The sequence below is a fragment of the Salmo trutta genome, unplaced genomic scaffold (assembly GCF_901001165.1).
Source record: "Salmo trutta unplaced genomic scaffold, fSalTru1.1, whole genome shotgun sequence".
In the NCBI taxonomy this organism is placed as follows: Eukaryota; Metazoa; Chordata; class Actinopteri; order Salmoniformes; family Salmonidae; genus Salmo; species Salmo trutta.
In genome coordinates this window covers 433,046-453,733 of record NW_021822351.1, presented here as the reverse complement: position 1 = coordinate 453,733, position 20,688 = coordinate 433,046, and the positions used below count along the sequence as shown (strand labels likewise).

Sequence of the window (20,688 nt, the reverse complement as noted above, 5' to 3'; positions counted from 1 at the left end):
GGGCTTGTTCTAAACCTTTCTATCTAACCTTTGCATTCTTTTTGTACAGAAAATATGTATAGAACTTGAGATGTATTATTCAATAGAAATGTATGAAAATATGTATTTATTCAAATGTAATCTCCCTTTACTTGCTATAAAGACAGATAGTGGCCAATTGTTGGGTTGTTACTAGAACGGTACATAATTATTAGGACATGTAAACACCAATGTCCTCAACGTTATTCTACAATGTAGAAAATAGTCAAAATAAAGAAAAACCCTGGAAAGAGTTGGTTTTGTATATACAGGACCAGTCAAAAGTTTGGACACACCTACTCATTACAGGCTTGTTTTACTACAGAGTGATGAGAGCTGCATCAGATGACCTGGTTTCCGCAATCACCCGACCTCAACCCGAGTGAGATGGTTTAGGATGAGTTGGACTGCAGAGTGAAGGAAAAGCAGCCAACAAGTGCTCAGCATGTGTAGGAACTCCTTCAAGACTGTTGGAAGAGCATTCCAGGTGAAGCTGGTTGAGAGAATGCCAAGAGTGTGCAAAGCTGTCATCAAGGCAAAGTGTGGCTACTTCAGAGAACCTAAAATATTATTTTATATTATTTTCTGTAACACTTTTTCGTTACTACATGATTCCATGTGTTATTTTCATAGTTTTGATGTCTTCACTATTATTCTACAATGTAGAAAATAGTAAAAATAAAGAAAAACCGTTGAATGAGTAGGTGTGTCCAAACTTTTGACTGGTACTGTATACACATACATAAACTCAGCAAAAAAAGAAAACGTCCCTTTTTCAGGAACCTGTCTATGACAGACAATTCATAAAAATCGAAATAACTTCACAAATGTTCATTGTAAAGGGTTTAACCTCTCTAGGGTAGGGGGCAGTATTTTCACGGCAGGATGAAAAACGTACCCAAATTAAATGGCCTACTACTCGGGCCCAGGAACTAGAATATGCATATTATTAGTATATTTGGATAGAAAACACTCTGAAGTTTCTAAAACTGTTTGAATGATGTCTGTGAGTATAACAGAACTCATATGGCAGGCAAAAACCTGAGAAAAATCTAACCAGGAAGTGAGAATTCTGGTGCTTGTAGTCTTTTCAAGTAATTGCCTATCGAACACACAGTGACTTAGGGTTCATTTGTCACTTCCTAAGGCTTCCACTAGATGTCAACAGTCGTTAGAAAGTTGTTTGAGGTGTCTATGATGAACAGAGAGCGAACAGAGGAAGTTGGAAGTTGTTGACTCAGGAAGGTACTGGCGTTCATTGGCGCGCATTGACATAAGAGTTAGCTGTGTTCCAAAACGTTTTTCAAGACAATGGAATCGTCCGGTTGGAATATTATTGAAGTTCTAAGTGATAAAGGCCCTAAAGATTGATGCTATACAACGTTTGACATGTTTGAACAAACGTAAATATAACTTTTTTTAACTTTCGTCGTGACATTTTCCGCGCGCTTCCTACACTTGGAGTAGCTAACTGAACGCGCTAACAACAAGGAGCTATTTGGACATAAATTATGGACTTTATCGAACAAAACAACATTTATTGTGGACCTGGGATTCCTGGAAGTGCCTTCTGATGAAGATCATCAAAGGTAAGTGAATATTTCTAATGCTATGTATGATTTTAGATGACTCCAAAATGGCGGGTATCTGTATTGCCTAGTGTATTTTTCTGAGCGCAATACTCAGATTATTGCAAAGTGTGCTTTCCTCGTGAAGCTTTTTTGAAATCTGTCACAGCGTTTGCATAAAGGAGATGTTCATCTATAATTCTTTGAATAACAGTTTAATATTTTATCAACGTTTATGGTGAGTATTTTTGTAAATTGTTGTGCTGATTCACCGGCAGTATTGGAGGTAAAATATTTTCTGAACATCACGCGCCAATGTAAAAATGGGGTTTATGGATATAAATATGAACTTGATCGAACAAAAAATGCATGTATTGTGTAACATGATGTCCTAGGAGTGTCATCTGATGAAGATCGTCAAAGGTTAGTGCATAATTTTAGCTGGTTTTCTGGTTTTTGTGACGCCTGTCCTTTCTAGGAAAATGGCTGGGTGCTTTTTCTTGTGTTGGAACTGTCCTAACATAATCTAACTTTATGCTTTCGCCGTAAAGCCTTTTTGAAATCGGACAATGTGGTTACATTAAGGAGACGTGTACCTTTAAAATGGTGTAAAAAGTCCTTTGTTTGAGAACTTTGAATTATGACATTTGTGGTTTTAAATGTGGCGCTCTGATTTTTCACTGGCTGTTGAATAGTGTGAACCGTGCTGCCCAAGAGAGGTTAAACACTGTTTCCCATGCTTGTTCAATGAACCATAAACAATTAATGAACATGCACCTGTGGAACGGTCGTTAAGACACTAACAGCTTACAGAAGGTTGGCAATTGAGGCCACAGTTATGAAAACTTAGGACACTAAAGAGGCCTTACTACTGACTCTGAAAAACACAAAAAGAAAGACGCCCAGGGGCCCTGCTCATCTGCGTGAGCGTGCCTTATGCATGCTGCAAGGAGGCATGAGGACTGCAGATGTGGCCAGGGCAATAAATTGCAATGTCCGTACTGTGAGACGCCTAAGACAGCGCTACAGGGAGACAGGACGGACAGCTGATTGTCTTCGCAGTGGCAGGCCACGTGTAACAACACCTGCACAGGATCGGTACATTCGAACATCACACCTGCGGGACAGGTACAGGATGGTAACAACAACTGCCTGAGTTACACCAGGAATGCACAATCCCTCCATCAGTGCTCAGATTGTCCGCAATAGGCTGAGAGAGGCTGGACTGAGGGCTTGTAGGCCTGTTGTAAGGCAGGACCTCACCAGACATCACTGGCAACAACGTCGCCGATAGGCACAAACCCACTGTCACTGGACCAGACAGGACTGGCAAAAAGTGCTCTTCACTGACGAGGAGCAGTTTCGTCTCACCAGGGGTGATGGTCGGATTCGCGTTTATTGTCGAAGGAATGAGCGTTACCCCGAGGCCTGTACTCTGGAGCGGGATCGATTTGGAGGGTCCGTCATGGTCTGGGGCGTTGTTGGATTGGAGGATGAGGGCTAGGGCCATTCCCCCCAGAAATGTCTGGGAACTTGCAGGTGCCTTGGTGGAAGAGTGGGGTAACATCTCACAGCAAGAACTGGCAAATCTGGTGCAGTCCATGAGGAGATGGACTGCAGGACTTAATGCAGCTGGTGGCCACACCAGATACTGACTGTTACTTTTGATTTTGACCCCCCCCCCTTTTGTTCAGGGACACATTATTCAATTTTTATTAGTCACATGTCTGTGGAACTTGTTCAGTTTATGTCTCAGTTGTTGAATCTTAGGTTCATACAAATATTTACACCTGTTAAGTTTGCTGAAAATAAAACAGTTGACAGTGAGAGGACGGTTCTTTTTTGTTGTTGAGTTCTCACACACACACACACACACACACACACACGCACACACACACACGCACACACACACACACACACCCCTTACCTTGTCCAAGAGAAATGTACACAGTTATCAGAACGTCACGCCAGGATAAGCCTACATAAACACAGCCCTTATTTTAAGTTTCTAAAATCCCTTATGGGAAAAACGACTGGAATCATTCCCCCTGTTTGACCGCTAGGTTTTATGGGTATTATGACTCATACTGTGGTACTTTCTGTGAGCATTTCAATATGTGACAAAGATGAAAATCTCCTCTAGAAACTTAGAAAGAGGGGGAATCTAATAGTAACAACTAGGTTGGGATGCTAACATGACCAGGATGGGTTACTAACATGACCAGGATGGGTTACTAACATTACCAGGATGGGTTACTAACAATTTTTTTACATTTATTTCACCTTTATTTAACCAGGTAGGCTAGTTGAGAACAAGTTCTCATTTGCAACTGCGACCTGGCCAAAATAAAGCAAAGCAGTTCGACACATACAACAACACAGAGTTACACATGGAATAAACAAACATACAGTCAATAATATAGTAGAAAAATCTATATACAGCATGTGTAAGTGAGGGAGGATAAGAGGTAAAGCAATAAATAGGCCATGGTGGCAAAGTAATTACAATTTAACAATTAAACACTGGGATGGTAGGATGGGCAGAAGATGAACGTGCAAGTAGAGAAACTGGGGTGCAAAGGAGCAAGATAAATAAATAAATACAGTATGGGGATGAGGTAGTTGGATGGGCTATTTACAGATGAGCTATGTACAGGTGCAGTGATCTGTGAGCTGCTCTGACAGCTGGTGCTTAAAGCTAGCGAGGGAGGTAAGAGTCTCCAGCTTCAGAGATGTTTGCAGTTCATTCCAGTCATTGGCAGCAGAGAACTGGAAGGAGAGGCGGCCAAAGGAAGAATTGGCTTTGGGGGTGACCAGAGAGATATACTTGCTGGAGCGCGTGCTACGGGTGGGTGCTGCTATGGTGACCAGTGAGCTGAGATAAGGCGGGGCTTTACATAGCAGAGACTTGTAGATGACCTGGAGCCAGTGGGTTTGGTGATGAGTATGAAGTGAGGGCCAGCCAACGAGATCATACAGGTCGCAGTGGTGGGTAGTGTATGGGGCTTTGGTGACAAAACGGATGGCACTGTGATAGACTGCATCCAATTTGTTGAGTAGAGTGTCGGAGGCTATTTTGTAAATGACATCGCCGAAGTCGAGGATCGGTAGGATGGTCAGTTTTACGAGGGTATGTTTGGCAGCATGAGTGAAGGACGCATGACAAGGATGGGTTGCTAACATGACAAGGATGGGTTGCTAACATGACCAGGATGGGTTGAACCTATTTGGGACAGGGGGCAGTATTTTCACGTTCGGATGAAAAGCGTGCCCAGAGTAAACTGCCTGCTACTCGGGCCCAGAGTCAAATATTTGCATATTATTAGTAGATTTGGATAGAAAACACTCTGAAGTTTCTAAAACTGTTTGAATGATGTCTGTGAGTATAACAGAACTCATATGGCAGGCAAAAACCTGAGAAAAATCCAACTAGGAAGTGGAAAATCTGAGGTTTGTAATTTTTCAAGTGATTGCCTATCCAAACTACAGTGTCTGTGGGGTAATTTTGCACTTCCTAAGGCTTCCACTAGATGTCAACAGTCTTTAGAACCTTGTTTCATGCGTCTACTGTGAATGGGGAGAGAATAAGAGGGGACTCAACAAGGCCAATGAGTATTTTACTGCGCGGTCACGCAGGCGCGCCGTTCCTTCTTTTTCCCTCTGTAATGTATTTCGCACCCTGCTATTCCATTGGCTGTTGGCGAGGGGTCCCGATGGCGGAACGTCTATCCTCAACAGGTTTTAACATGACCAGGATGGGTTGTTAACATGACCAGGATGGGTTGTTAACATGACCAGGATGGGTTGTTAACATGACCAGGATGGGTTGTTAACATCATACCCTATTAACATCATACCGTGGACTCCTATTAACGTCATACCGTGGACTCCTATTAACGTCATACCGTGGACTCCTATTCACGTCATACCGTGGACTCCTATTAACGTCATACCGTGGACTCCTATTAACGTCATACCGTGGACTCCTATTAACGTCATACCGTGGACTCCTATTAACGTCATACCGTGGAGTCCTATTAACGTCATACCGTGAACTCCTATTAACGTCATACCGTGGACTCCTATTAACGTCATACCGTGGACTCCTATTAACGTCATACCGTGGACTCCTATTAAAAATACCGTGGACTCCTATTAACATCATACAGTGGACACCGACAGCCCTCAAATCTCTGACAATTGTTTTATGACAGTAAAAACCAATAAAGGCTATAAAGTGAAAATGCTACATACCACCACCACCCAGTATATAGATGCTACACACCACCACCACCACCCAGTATATAGATGCTACACACCACCACCACCCAGAATATAGATGCTACACACCACCACCACCACCCAGTATATAGATGCTACACACCACCACCACCACCCAGTATATAGATGCTACACACCACCACCACCCAGTATATAGATGCTACCACCACCACCACCACCCAGTATATAGATGCTACACACCACCACCACCACCCAGTATATAGATGCTACACACCACCACCACCACCCAGTATATAGATGCTACACACCACCACCACCACCCAGTATATAGATGCTACACACCACCACCACCACCCAGTATATAGATGCTACACACCACCACCACCACCCAGTATATAGATGCTACACACCACCACCACCACCCAGTATATAGATGCTACACACCACCACCACCACCCAGTATATAGATGCTACACACCACCACCACCACCCAGTATATAGATGCTACACACCACCACCACCACCCAGTATATAGATGCTACACACCACCACCACCACCCAGTATATAGATGCTACACACCACCACCACCACCCAGTATATAGATGCTACACACCACCACCACCACCCAGTATATAGATGCTACACACCACCACCACCACCCAGTATATAGATGCTACACACCACCACCACCACCCAGTATATAGATGCTACACACCACCACCACCACCCAGTATATAGATGCTACACACACCACCACCACCACCCAGTATATAGATGCTACACACCACCACCACCACCCAGTATATAGATGCTACACACCACCACCACCACCCAGTATATAGATGCTACACACCACCACCACCACCCAGTATATAGATGCTACCACCACCACCACCACCCAGTATATAGATGCTACACACCACCACCACCACCCAGTATATAGATGCTACACACCACCACCACCCAGTATATAGATGCTACACACCACCACCACCACCAGTATATAGATGCTACACACCACCACCACCACCCAGTATATAGATGCTACCACCACCACCACCACCCAGTATATAGATGCTACACACCACCACCACCCAGTATATAGATGCTACACACCACCACCACCACCACCCAGTATATAGATGCTACACCACCACCACCACCACCCACACCACCACCACCACCACCCAGTATATAGATGCTACACACCACCACCACCACCACCCAGTATATAGATGCTACACACCACCACCACCACCACCCAGTATATAGATGCCTCACACCACCACCACCACCCAGTATATAGATGCTACCCACCACCACCACCCAGTATATAGATGCTACACACCACCACCACCACCACCCAGTATATAGATGCTACACACCACCACCACCACCCAGTATATAGATGCTACACACCAACCACCACCCAGTATATAGATGCTACACACCACCACCACCACCCAGTATATAGATGCTACACACCACCACCACCACCACAGTATATAGATGCTACACACCACCACCACCACCCAGTATATAGATGCTACACACCACCACCACCACCCAGTATATAGATGCTACACACCACCACCACCACCCAGTATATAGATGCTACACACCACCACCACCACCCAGTATATAGATGCTACACACCACCACCACCCAGTATATAGATGCTACACACCACCACCACCACCCAGTATATAGATGCTACACACCACCACCACCCAGTATATAGATGCTACACACCACCACCACCACCCAGTATATAGATGCTACACACCACCACCACCACCCAGTATATAGATGCTACACACCACCCACCCAGTATATAGATGCTACACACCACCACCACCCAGTATATAGATGCTACACACCACCACCACCACCCAGTATATAGATGCTACACACCACCACCCAGTATATAGATGCTACACACCACCACCACCACCCAGTATATAGATGCTACACACCACCACCACCACCACCCAGTATATAGATGATACACACCAACACCACCACCCAGTATATAGATGCTACACACCACCACCACCACCACCCAGTATATAGATGCTACACACCACCACCACCACCACCCAGTATATAGATGCTACACCACCACCACCACCACCCAGTATATAGATGCTACACACCACCACCACCACCCAGTATAGATGCTACACACCACCACCACCACCCAGTATATAGATGCTACACACCACCACCACCACCCAGTATATAGATGCTACACACCACCACCACCACCCAGTATATAGATGCTACACACCACCACCACCACCACCCAGTATATAGATGCTACACACCACCACCACCACCCAGTATATAGATGCTACACACCACCACCACCACCACCCAGTATATAGATGCTACACACCACCACCACCACCACCCAGTATATAGATGCTACACACCACCACCACCACCACCACCACCACCCAGTATATAGATGCTACACACCACCCACCACCACCACCACCCAGTATATAGATGCTACACACCACCACCACCACCACCCAGTATATAGATGCTACACACCACCACCACCACCCAGTATATAGATGCTACACACCACCACCACACACCCAGTATATAGATGCTACACACCACACCACCACCACCCAGTATATAGATGCTACACACCACCACCACCACCCAGTATATAGATGCTACACACCACCACCACCACCACCCAGTATATAGATGCTACACACCACCACCACCACCCAGTATATAGATGCTACACACCACCACCACCACCCAGTATATAGATGCTACACACCACCACCACCACCCAGTATATAGATGCTACACACCACCACCACCACCACCCAGTGTATAGATGCTACACAACACCACCACCACCCAGTATATAGATGCTACACAACACCACCACCACCACCCAGTGTATAGATGCTACACACCACCACCACCACCCAGTATATAGATGCTACACCACCACCACCACCCAGTATATAGATGCTACACACCACCACCACCACCCAGTATATAGATGCTACACACCATCACCACCACCACCCAGTATATAGATGCTACACACCAACCACCACCACCCAGTATATAGATGCTACACACCACCACCACCACCCAGTATATAGATACACAACCCACCACCACCCAGTATATAGATGCTACACACCACCCACCACCACCACCCAGTATATAGATGCTACACACCACCACCACCACCCAGTATATAGATGCTACACACCACCACCACCACCCAGTATATAGATGCTACACACCACCACCACCCAGTATATAGATGCTACACACCACCACCACCACCACCCAGTGTATAGATGCTACACAACACCACCACCACCCAGTATATAGATGCTACACAACACCACCACCACCACCACCCAGTGTATAGATGCTACACAACACCACCACCACCACCACCCAGTATATAGATGCTACACACCACCACCACCACCCAGTATATAGATGCTACACACCACCACCACCACCCAGTATATAGATGCTACACACCATCACCACCACCCAGTATATAGATGATACACAGTGAGATTAGTAGGCCAACAGCCTCTAGTAAATATGAGGTCAAGCATATTGCCTGCCTTGTGAGTGGGAGGGGGATTGGGAAGGGGTGAGGTGAGGTCAAAAGAGTCAAGGAGGGGAAAGAGAGAGTTGGAAAGAAATGAATCGAATGCAGACGTCAGGAGGTTGAAGTCGCTCAGTAAGAAGAGCAGTGAGTCAATCGTCAGGACATGAGCTCTTCAAGGTGTCAAGCTCATTGAGGAACTCTCCAAGGGCACCTGGTGGGTGACAATATTAAGCTTGAGTGGACAATTACAATGAGGAGATGGACAGGGGAGAGAGAGAGAAGAGAGAGGGAGAAAATAGAACATCTCCAGAGAAATTAGTAGCCCTGTTCCATCACCGCGACAACCAGATGCTCTCGGACTCAGAGGAAACGTAGTCAGATGAAGAGAGAGCAGCTGGAGTAACAGTGTCATCTTAGAGAATTTGGCAATACACTCAACCGGCCTCACAACCACAGACCACGTGTAACCACGCCAGCCCAGGGCATTCACATCCGGCTTCTTCACCTGCGGGATTGTCTGAGACCAGCCACCCAGACAGCTGATGAAACTGATGAGTAAGCCCTTTTGTAGGGGAAAAACTCATTATGTTTGGCAGTTCCTGGCTCCCCAGTGGGTGGTCCTATGCCCTCCCAGGCCCACCCATGGCTGCGCCCCTGCCCAGTCATGTGAAATCCATAGATTAGGGCCTAATGAATTTATTTCAATTGACTGATTTCCTCATATGAACAGTGACTCAGTAAAATCTTTGAAATTGGTGCATTTTTTTTTTCATATTTTTTGTTCAGTATATGCCAACAGTGAGCAACGATGCCTAATTTATCATAACCATTACAGATAACAAATCCTAACTGTTAAATCGCCTCATATTCTGTAAAATGCCATTTAACATTCATTTATTTTAACTGTAATATCAGCTGGTTAATATTATATCGTAGAACACACTCTTCAGAAAGGTACTAACCTCAGCAGTGTGGCACTTGCCTGTAGAAGCCTATGGCCAGGACATCTGCTTGGTGATGAACTATGGCCAGGACATCTGCTTGGTGATGAACTATGGCCAGGACATCTGCTTGGTGATGAACTATGGCCAGGACATCTGCTTGGTGATGAACTATGGCCAGGACATCTACTTGGTGATGAACTATGGCCAGGACATCTGCTTGGTGATGAACTATGGCCAGGACATCTGCTTGGTGATGAACGATGGCCAGGACATCTGCTTGGTGATGAACGATGGCCAGGACATCTGCTTGGTGATGAACTATGGCCAGGACATCTGCTTGGTGATGAATTATGGCCAGGACATCTGCTTGGTGACTAGGTCTAGGTTTAAGGATCCTGATGAAAATACTCTCTGTCTTTATCAAACGAATGTTTTTTTGTTTTTTTTACATACGTTCAGAGTGGAACCTGTCTATATTTAGGGGGGGGGTTATAGCCTAAGCTAACCAATTCTAAATGCCTCTAGCAGTACGCAAAGTAGGGTCGTCACTAACGTTAGTTACCACAGTCACAAAGTCAAAAACCGTGCCAGTTTCTACAATTTCGCTTCTTAAAATATGACTTTAAACCCAATCCTTAACCGCACTGTTAACCTTATGCCTAACCTTAAATTAAGACCAAAAAGCCTATTTTTACTTTGTGGCTGTGGTAACTAGTGAAAACCGCAAAGTAGCCTATAAACTGAAAAGAATGCAATTATTGCCCAACTGCAGATCATTGTTGGAACACATACAACACTACTTCAGTCAACCAGTCCATTTAGAATGTGATCAACCTGTCCTCATTGTTGGAACACATACAACACTCCTTCAGTCAACCAGTCCATTTAGAATGTGATCAACCTGTCCTCATTGTTGGAACACATACAACACTACTTCAGTCAACCAGTCCATTTAGAATGTGATCAGCCTGTCCTCATTGTTGGAACACAATGGGGGGACGGGATGGTAGGTTGGGGGAGGAGACATGTTGGCTGGGTGGGGTTGGGGGGATGGTAGGTTGGGGAGGAGACATGTTGGCTGGGTGGGGTTGGGGGAACAGGATGGTAGGGTGGGGGAGGAGACATGTTGGCTGGGTGGGGTTGGGGGATCAGGATGGTAGGTTGGGGAGGAGACATGTTGGCTGGGTGGGGTTGGGGGATCAGGATGGTAGGTTGGGGGAGGAGACATGTTGGCTGGGTGGGGTTGGGGGAACAGGATGGTAGGTTGGTGGAGGAGACATGTTGGCTGGGTGGGGTTGGGGGAACAGGATGGTAGGTTGGGGGAGGAGACATGTTGGCTGGGTGGGGTTGGGGGGACGGTGGGTTGGGTTGGGGAGGAGACATGTTGGCTGGGTGGGGTTGGGGGAACGGGACGGTAGGTTGGGGAGGAGACATGTTGGCTGGGTGGGGTTGGGGGGATGGTAGGTTGGGGGAGGAGACATGTTGGCTGGGTGGGGTTGGGGGAACAGGATGGTAGGTTGGGGGAGGAGACATGTTGGCTGGGTGGGGTTGGGGGACGGGATGGTAGGTTGGGGGAGGAGACATGTTGGCTGGGTGGGGTTGGGGGACGGGATGGTAGGTTGGGGGAGGAGACATGTTGGCTGGGTGGGGTTGGGGGATGGTGGGTTGGGGAGGAGACATGTTGGCTGGGTGGGGTTGGGGGAACAGGACGGTAGGTTGGGGAGGAGACATGTTGGCTGGGTGGGGTTGGGGGAACAGGATGGTAGGTTGGGGGAGGAGACATGTTGGCTGGGTGGGGTTGGGGGAACAGGATGGTAGGTTGGGGAGGAGACATGTTGGCTGGGTGGGGTTGGGGGAACAGGACGGTGGGTTGGGGAGGAGACATGTTGGCTGGGTGGGGTTGGGGGGACGGGATGGTAGGTTGGGGGAGGAGACATGTTGGCTGGGTGGGGTTGGGGGACGGGATGGTAGGTTGGGGGAGGAGACATGTTGGCTGGGTGGGGTTGGGGGACGGGATGGTAGGTTGGGGGAGGAGACATGTTGGCTGGGTGGGGTTGGGGGATGGTGGGTTGGGGAGGAGACATGTTGGCTGGGTGGGGTTGGGGGAACAGGACGGTAGGTTGGGGAGGAGACATGTTGGCTGGGTGGGGTTGGGGGAACAGGATGGTAGGTTGGGGGAGGAGACATGTTGGCTGGGTGGGGTTGGGGGAACAGGATGGTAGGTTGGGGAGGAGACATGTTGGCTGGGTGGGGTTGGGGGAACAGGACGGTGGGTTGGGGAGGAGACATGTTGGCTGGGTGGGGTTGGGGGGACGGGACGGTGGGTTGGGGAGGAGACATGTTGGCTGGGTGGGGTTGGGGGGACGGGACGGTGGGTTGGGGAGGAGACATGTTGGCTGGGTGGGGTTGGGGGACGGGATGGTAGGTTGGGGAGGAGACATGTTGGCTGGGTGGGGTTGGGGGACGGGATGGTAGGTTGGGGGAGGAGACATGTTGGCTGGGTGGGGTTGGGGGAACAGGATGGTAGGTTGGGGGAGGAGACATGTTGGCTGGGTGGGGTTGGGGGAACAGGATGGTAGGTTGGGGGAGGAGACATGTTGGCTGGGTGGGGTTGGGGGAACAGGATGGTAGGTTGGGGGAGGAGACATGTTGGCTGGGTGGGGTTGGGGGGATGGTAGGTTGGGGGAGGAGACATGTTGGCTGGGTGGGGTTGGGGGAACAGGATGGTAGGTTGGGGGAGGAGACATGTTGGCTGGGTGGGGTTGGGGGATCAGGATGGTAGGTTGGGGGAGGAGACATGTTGGCTGGGTGGGGTTGGGGGAACAGGATGGTAGGTTGGGGGAGGAGACATGTTGGCTGGGTGGGGTTGGGGGGATGGTAGGTTGGGGGAGGAGACATGTTGGCTGGGTGGGGTTGGGGGAACAGGATGGTAGGTTGGGGGAGGAGACATGTTGGCTGGGTGGGGTTGGGGGAACAGGATGGTAGGTTGGGGGAGGAGACATGTTGGCTGGGTGGGGTTGGGGGATCAGGATGGTAGGTTGGGGGAGGAGACATGTTGGCTGGGTGGGGTTGGGGGATCAGGATGGTAGGTTGGGGGAGGAGACATGTTGGCTGGGTGGGGTTGGGGGAACAGGATGGTAGGTTGGGGGAGGAGACATGTTGGCTGGGTGGGGTTGGGGGATCAGGATGGTAGGTTGGGGGAGGAGACATGTTGGCTGGGCGTATGTTGGTTTCTTTATCAGATAATAAATCAACACCAGTCATAGAAGGATGAAATAAAACGAATGTACTCATTAATGTACTCATTCTGGCTCCAGAGTGGCGAAGCAGTCTAAGGCACTGCATCTCAGTGCTAGAGGTGTCACTACAGACCCTGGTTTGATTCCAGGCTGTATCACAACCGGCCGTGATTGGGAGTCCCATAGGGCTGCGCATAATTGGCCCAGCGTCGTCTGGGTTAGGGTTTGGCCGGGGTAGGCCGTCATTGTAAATAAGAATTTGTTCTTAACTGACTTGCCTAGTTAAATAAAGGTAAAATAATTTTTTGCAAATCAGATCAGATCTGCCTTTTATCTTATAACTAAACAACCAAGGACCTAATAATACTACCATTGATAATAACTATAATAAATACAAAATAATAACCTTGCTCTCATGGGATGCCGAGTATAGAGAATGAGCAAAGCACTACAGAAAGAGATATTCAGTGATGATTAAAAATGTTGGGATTTTTATTTTTTGTTTTATTTTTTAAACGGGAAGCATTTTATCCATTAACATTTTGTTGGTTGATGACAATCTGTAGCTTTAACAATTCCTAACCACACATATAGTTCAACAACTGCCGAGTATTTGCCTGTTTTTAAGACAGTACTTACTGTTAATCAGATCTCCTGTTGTCTCTTCTTCGTCTTCTTCCTCCTCCAATGAGACAGTCACCTCCCCCTCCTCTTTCATTCCAAAAACGGCATTCTCCTCTTTCTCTTCCTTCAGAGTAACATCCTCCTCTTTCACTCTGAAAGCTTCCTCCTCTTCCTTCAGAGTAACATCCGCCTCCTCTTTCACACTGAAAGCTTCCTCCTCTTCCTTCAGAGTAACATCCTCCTCCTCTTTCACACTGAAAGCTTCCTTCAGAGTAACATCCTCCTCCTCTTTCACTCTGAAAGCTTCTTCCTCTTCTTTTGCTGCAACAGTCACCTCCCCCTCCTCCTCCTTCATTCCAAAAACGGCATAGTCTTCCTCCTCTTCCTTCACAGTAACAGTCATCTCCCCCTCATCCTCCTTCATTCCAAAAACGGCATTCTCCAGCTCTTCAGTAACATCCTCCTCCTCTTTCACTCTGCACGCCTCTATTTTCACTGAAACGTCTTTCTCTTCTTCTTTCACTGTAACAGCCTCACTCTCTACTTCTTTTTTTATTGTGACATCCTCTTCTTCCTTCTCCTCTTTCACGAGAGTTTCTTTCTCCGTCCAGCAGACCTCCTCTTGGGTGGAGTAGTTTAGTGAGCTCATGGTCGGGGATGTTAGCTTGCTAGCTAGTTAGCATTAGCAACTAGTATAATACTACTACTAACTTAACCAGCTAGCTAGATGACTAACAACAGAAAAATTAAACAAAAGGTGTAGTAACTAGCTAGACGACAGAAATTAGTTTAAAACACAGTGGCTAATAATCACCGAAAGCGTCTGAAGAGCGCCAATGTTTCAGCTATGTTGCCAAGCAAGCTACCGAGGTGGCCGACTTCTTCTTCTTTAGGATTTGGTTGGCGGAGCTCATCCGGGTTTAAGGTGCATATACCGCCACCTGCTGTACTGGTGTGTGAGGCCATTCACAGCCTACCTACATTAAATTTTTGATTTGGTAATACAAATTGTGGAAAAGTGCCGTTTCCCTGGCAACTATTAACCCATTCCATTATTCAACCCTATTTAATCCTACTCCAGGCCAACAGTCTGGGAGGACAGAACACTACCACTCAACACCACCTGCAACTGTTCTGCACTCTCCCTTGGTCTCTGCCTATTCACAGGAATCCTCTCAGGATCCCTCACCGATCTTCCTCTACCACTCTCTTCACTGCTTCGGCATACAACACTTTCTGTCCTGCTGTAACCCTGGCAACCTCAACCTAACTTTCTCTCACCGAACACCTCCGATAGGTTGCTGACTTCTTCTTCTTTGGGTTTTTTGGCGAACTCAAAAGGTGAGTGAACAAAAATAAAATAATAATAAAAACGTATATATATATATATATATATATATATATATATATATATATATATATATATTACTTGGCTCATCGCGCTCTTGTGACTCCTTGTGGGGTGCCAGGTGCCTGCAGGCTGATCACGGTTGCCAGTTGAATGGTGTTTCCTCTGACACATTGGTGCGGCTGGCTTCCGGGTTAAGCTGGCGGGTGTTAAGGAGTGAGGTGAGTCATGTTTCAGAGGACGCATGACACCACCTTCACCTCTCCTGAGCCCGTTGGGGAGTTGCAGTGATGAGATAAGATTGAAATTGGGGGGAAAAAAGTGGGTAAAAAAAATATTAATTTTTGAAGTATTAAGACATGTAAACACCTTCATTTGCATTCCAGCTGTGTATTTGATCTGTTCATGTGCGTTCCAGCTGTGTATTTGATCTGTTCATGTGCGTTCCAGCTGTGTATTTGATCTGTTCATGTGCGTTCCAGCTGTGTATTTGATCTGTTCATGTGTGTTCCAGCTGTGTATTTGATCTGTTCGTGTGCGTTCCAGCTGTGTATTTGATCTGTTCATGTGCGTTCCAGCTGTGTATTTGATCTGTTCATGTGCGTTCCAGCTGTGTATTTGATCTGCTCATGTGTGTTCCAGCTGTGTGTTTGATCTGTTCGTGTGCGTTCCAGCTGTGTATTTGATCTGTTCATGTGTGTTCCAGCTGTGTATTTGATCTGTTCATGTGCGTTCCAGCTGTGTATTTGATCTGTTCATGTGCGTTCCAGCTGTGTATTTGATCTGCTCATGTGTGTTCCAGCTGTGTGTTTGATCTGTTCGTGTGCGTTCCAGCTGTGTATTTGATCTGTTCATGTGTGTTCCAGCTGTGTGTTTGATCTGCTCATGTGCGTTCCAGCTGTGTATTTGATCTGTTCATGTGCGTTCCAGCTGTGTATTTGATCTGCTCATGTGCTATCACCAGCCGAGCGAGCCTCCCTCTTTAGCCCGAGTGAGTTCAGAAGAACAATGTATCCGTCTTAGAGGTAGTTTTCACATACAAACTTTATATGTCCGAAATCAGATTAAAATATTCTTCCAAAAATAACATGGTCCCTTTGGTAGAATGTTTATTTTGATTGGTGATTTTCTACATTTATCAGAGTGCCATCAGGTAGCCTGATTTCAGACTTGTCCATGGAAACAGGACATCAGAGTGCCATCAGGTGGCCTGATTTCAGATGTGTCCATGGAAACAGGATATCAGAGTGCCATCAGGTAGCCTGATTTCAGATGTGTCCATGTAAAAAGTGTTATTAGGGCAATTGTTCTTCTTGCAAAGCAATGTTAACGTTTTAATCAAGCTATTATATGAATCTGATTATCCACAATAATAACATTATTGTGTGTATGTATCCGTACTCAATGATGTCAATCTTTCTTGACTTTTTTTCAATTTGTCATTTAACACCATTGCTATAACAGACACAAAGTCTACGTTCTGCTGGAGACCCTCAGGCCTCATGTTGCTGTATATCTCTCCTCTTATTCACTAGGGACTTGAAGCATGTCTGGGTCTTGCTGGAGACCCTCAGGCCTCATGTTGCTGTATAGATCCCCTCTTATTCACCATCGGGACTTCCACTCTTTCTACCCTTTTTACTTCCTCCACATACAGACTGCTCTGATTTTGACCTCCATCTCTTTCACCCTATTTGGGCCTTCCAAGGATGTTGCGTCGTGTTCTCATCCACAGTTTCAACACTCTATTCCTTTGCAATTCTTTTGTCATGTCTTTGGCATCATTAAAGACTGTTATTTTATCAAAACAATTCTCTGTAATTATTATTACGTGATTAAACTAATCATGTAAATGTAATTAACTAGGAAGTTGGGGCACCAAGGAAAATCTTCAGATTACAAAGTTATAATTTTCCTAATATAACTCTTCAGATATTTTAATATCTCATCAATTATTCTTCTAAATCATGAATTATTCTTTACCTCACATTAGTCTCATTTCAAACGTCGTAAATTGTTGGTTATCTGCACGAACCCAGCCTTTACTATAAATCATCCATACACCAATTGTCTTAATAATTTATTTACTAACTAACTAAATAATCACAGAAATGCATAAAGACACAAACAGTAGATCTGTTACTAACAAATGATAGGGAAGATTCCCTAGTGGGCTAAGCCGATATGACGGCTTGGTGGACAAAGGGAAGTGGGTGTGGACTGAGAGAGAGCGGGAAAGAGAAAAGGGAGTCGCTACACACTACTATAATTATATTAATTGAAATGCTAATCCTTTGCACATGAACACTCACTCATTCGGGAATAATTGCAATCAATATATATTTACGCCCATGTGTCGTCGTGATCTCTGTTGGAATCGTCAGTCCTTCTGTTGGAGAGTCAGTTCATCATCGTCTCTCTGCCTCCCTGAAGATCATGTCTTCCATGGTTAGAATGGATTTTTCAGAGTACCATTCAGAAATTTTTTCATAGAATAGCTGTTTCGGCGGTTGTCGGTCTTCACATCCCACGTTGACATAATTTCTAGCTACAGACTAGTAATTAGTATCTAAGATTTGCTCTTATTCTGTTGGGATCAATAGTCTCAGAGTTGAACCATTTCCACCCGTGTGTCACATTCTGACCAGTAAAGGGGTTATTTGTTATTGTAGTTTGGTCAGGACGTGGCAGGGGGGTATTTGTTTTATGTGGTTCGGGGTTTGTTAGTATATGTGTTTATGTAGAGGGGTGTTTGGTTAGAGTATTCTGGGGTTTTTGGGTTATGTTCTTTATTTTTTATTTCTATGTTCTGTCTATGTTGTGTATTTCTTTGTTGGCCTGGTATGGCTCTCAATCAGGAACAGCTGTACATCGTTGTTGCTGATTGAGAGTCATACTTAGGTAGCCTGTTTTCACCTGTCCCTTTGTGGGAAGTTGTGGTTGCGTAGTTGTGTGTTTAGCCTGCAATCCTGTTCATTCGATCGTTTTGTTTTCTTTGTGTTCAATAAAATTCACTATGAGCACTCAACCCGCTGTGCCTTGGTCCACTACGTACGACGACCGTTACACCGTGTAGCCAATGCTCCACGTGGTATGGTTAGGAATTCAACAACCGTTACAACCTTAAGTTATACTGAGGTTTTTGTGGTCTAAACTCAAATCTTTACCCCCTTAGCTGACCGAGGTAGGCATGGTCTGAAGATGATTTCCTCAGGAGGGGTTTTTATTCGTAACAGTAGAAAAGGGCTGTTCCAGTCTGTGTTCATGGGGGCGGGCCAATGACTTGGTTAAACTTTAAAGGGAATACAATTCTCTTTCATTAAAAGTTTAACATCACCTTACATCATTTCACAAATAGTTTCATCTTTACTTATTCATTTTATACAACAATTAGATGCAAACCGTGTAATTGAGAAATGTACACATTCAGAGATATAGTCATGTGTGTTTCCTGTCCTCTCTGAGGTCACCAAATGAAACACACTCGTCATACCCGTCCCTTAAGTGTCCAACGGACCATTCCCACAAGTGGACATTTTGTATCAAATCCCTATTTTGGGGATTTAGGGGTTAGCCATATGAAATTCTTTGTTCTCTCTATGTGTCTTTTTCTGCATGGCCAGGGGAAGAGCGTCTCCTTCAGGAATTTACGACCTGAGATAACAGAACCTGGGTGTAGGAGAGAGAGAAAGAGAGAGAGAGGGGGAAGCCACTACCTATACCCAAAAAGGGCCACTTCATGACACTCTTCTGCTACACCGTCTCCATCAAAGTGATAATCCCCACACATCTTGGCTCCTTCAGTCTATATTTATATACAGTACCAGTCAACAAGTTGGACACACCTACTCATTCCAGGGTTTTTCTTTATTTTAAATTTTTTATACATTGTAGAATAATAGTGAAGACATCAAAACTATGAAATAACACAAATTGTAGTAACCAAAAAAGTGTTAAACAAATCAAAATATATTTTATGTTTGAGATTCTTCAAAGTAGCCACCCTTCGCCTTGATGACAGCGTTACACACGCTTGGCATTCTCTCAACAAGCTTCATGAGGTAGTCACCTGGAATACATTTCAATTAACAGGTGTGCCTTGTTAAAAGTTAATTTGTGGAATTTCTTTCCTTCTTAATGCGTTTGAGCCAATCAGTTGTGTTGTGACAAGGTGGGGGGGTATACAGAAGATAGCCCTATTTGGTAAAATACCAAGTCCATATAATGGCAAGAACAGCACAAATAAGCAAAGAGAAACGACAGTCCATTACTTTACGACATGAAGTCAATCTGGAAAATTGCTTCTTGGTGTTTCCAAACTTCTTCCATTGAAGAATAATGGAGGCCACTGTGTTCTTGGGGACCGTCAATGCTGCAGACATTTTTGTACCCTTCTCCAGATCTGTGCCTTGACACAATCCTGTCTCGGAGCTCTACGGACAATTCCTTCAATCTCATGGCTTGGTTTTTGCTCTGACATACACTGTCAACTGTGGGACCTTATATAAACAGGTGTGTGCCTTTCCAAATCATGTCTAGTCAATTGAATTTACCACAGGTGGACTCCAATCAAGTTGTAGAAACATCTCATGGATGATTAATGGAAACAGGATGCACCTGATCTCAATTTCGAGTCTCATAGCAAAGGGTTTGAATACTTACAGTATGACCAGAGGACATTTCTCCAAAAAGTACGATCTTTGTTCCTATGTGCTATTGCAAATCAATCAAATGTATTTATAAAGCCCTTCTTACATCAGCTGATGTCACAAAGTGCTTTGCAGAAGCCCAGCCTAAAAAAAACAAAAAGCAAGCAATGCAGGTGTAGAAGCACAGTGGCTAGGAAAAACTCCCTAGAAAAGCCAGAACCTAGGAAAAAACCTAGAGAGGAACCAGCCTATGAGGGGTGGCCAGTCCTCTTCTGGCTGTGCCGGGTGGAAATTATAACAGAACATGGCCAAGATGTTCACATGTTCATAGATGACCAGCAGGGTCAAATAATAATAATCACAGTGGTTGTCGAGGGTGCAACAGGTCAGCACCTCAGGAGTAAATGTCAGTCAGTTGGCTTTTCATAGCTGATCATTCAGA

The 20,688-nt window shown here is 45.7% G+C and overlaps 1 protein-coding gene across 1 annotated transcript in view; it reads right to left on the bottom strand.

Annotated features, from left to right (window-relative positions):
* Positions 1-14,604, bottom strand: part of LOC115181926 (zinc finger protein 625-like) — a 29,050-nt gene extending 14,446 nt beyond the window's left edge. Inside the window, exon 1 of the mRNA XM_029743619.1 lies at positions 14,265-14,604. Within this exon, the coding sequence (XP_029599479.1) occupies positions 14,265-14,604 (340 nt within the window). The remainder of the gene's footprint in view (positions 1-14,264) is intronic.
* Between the last annotated feature and the right edge of the window lie 6,084 nt (positions 14,605-20,688).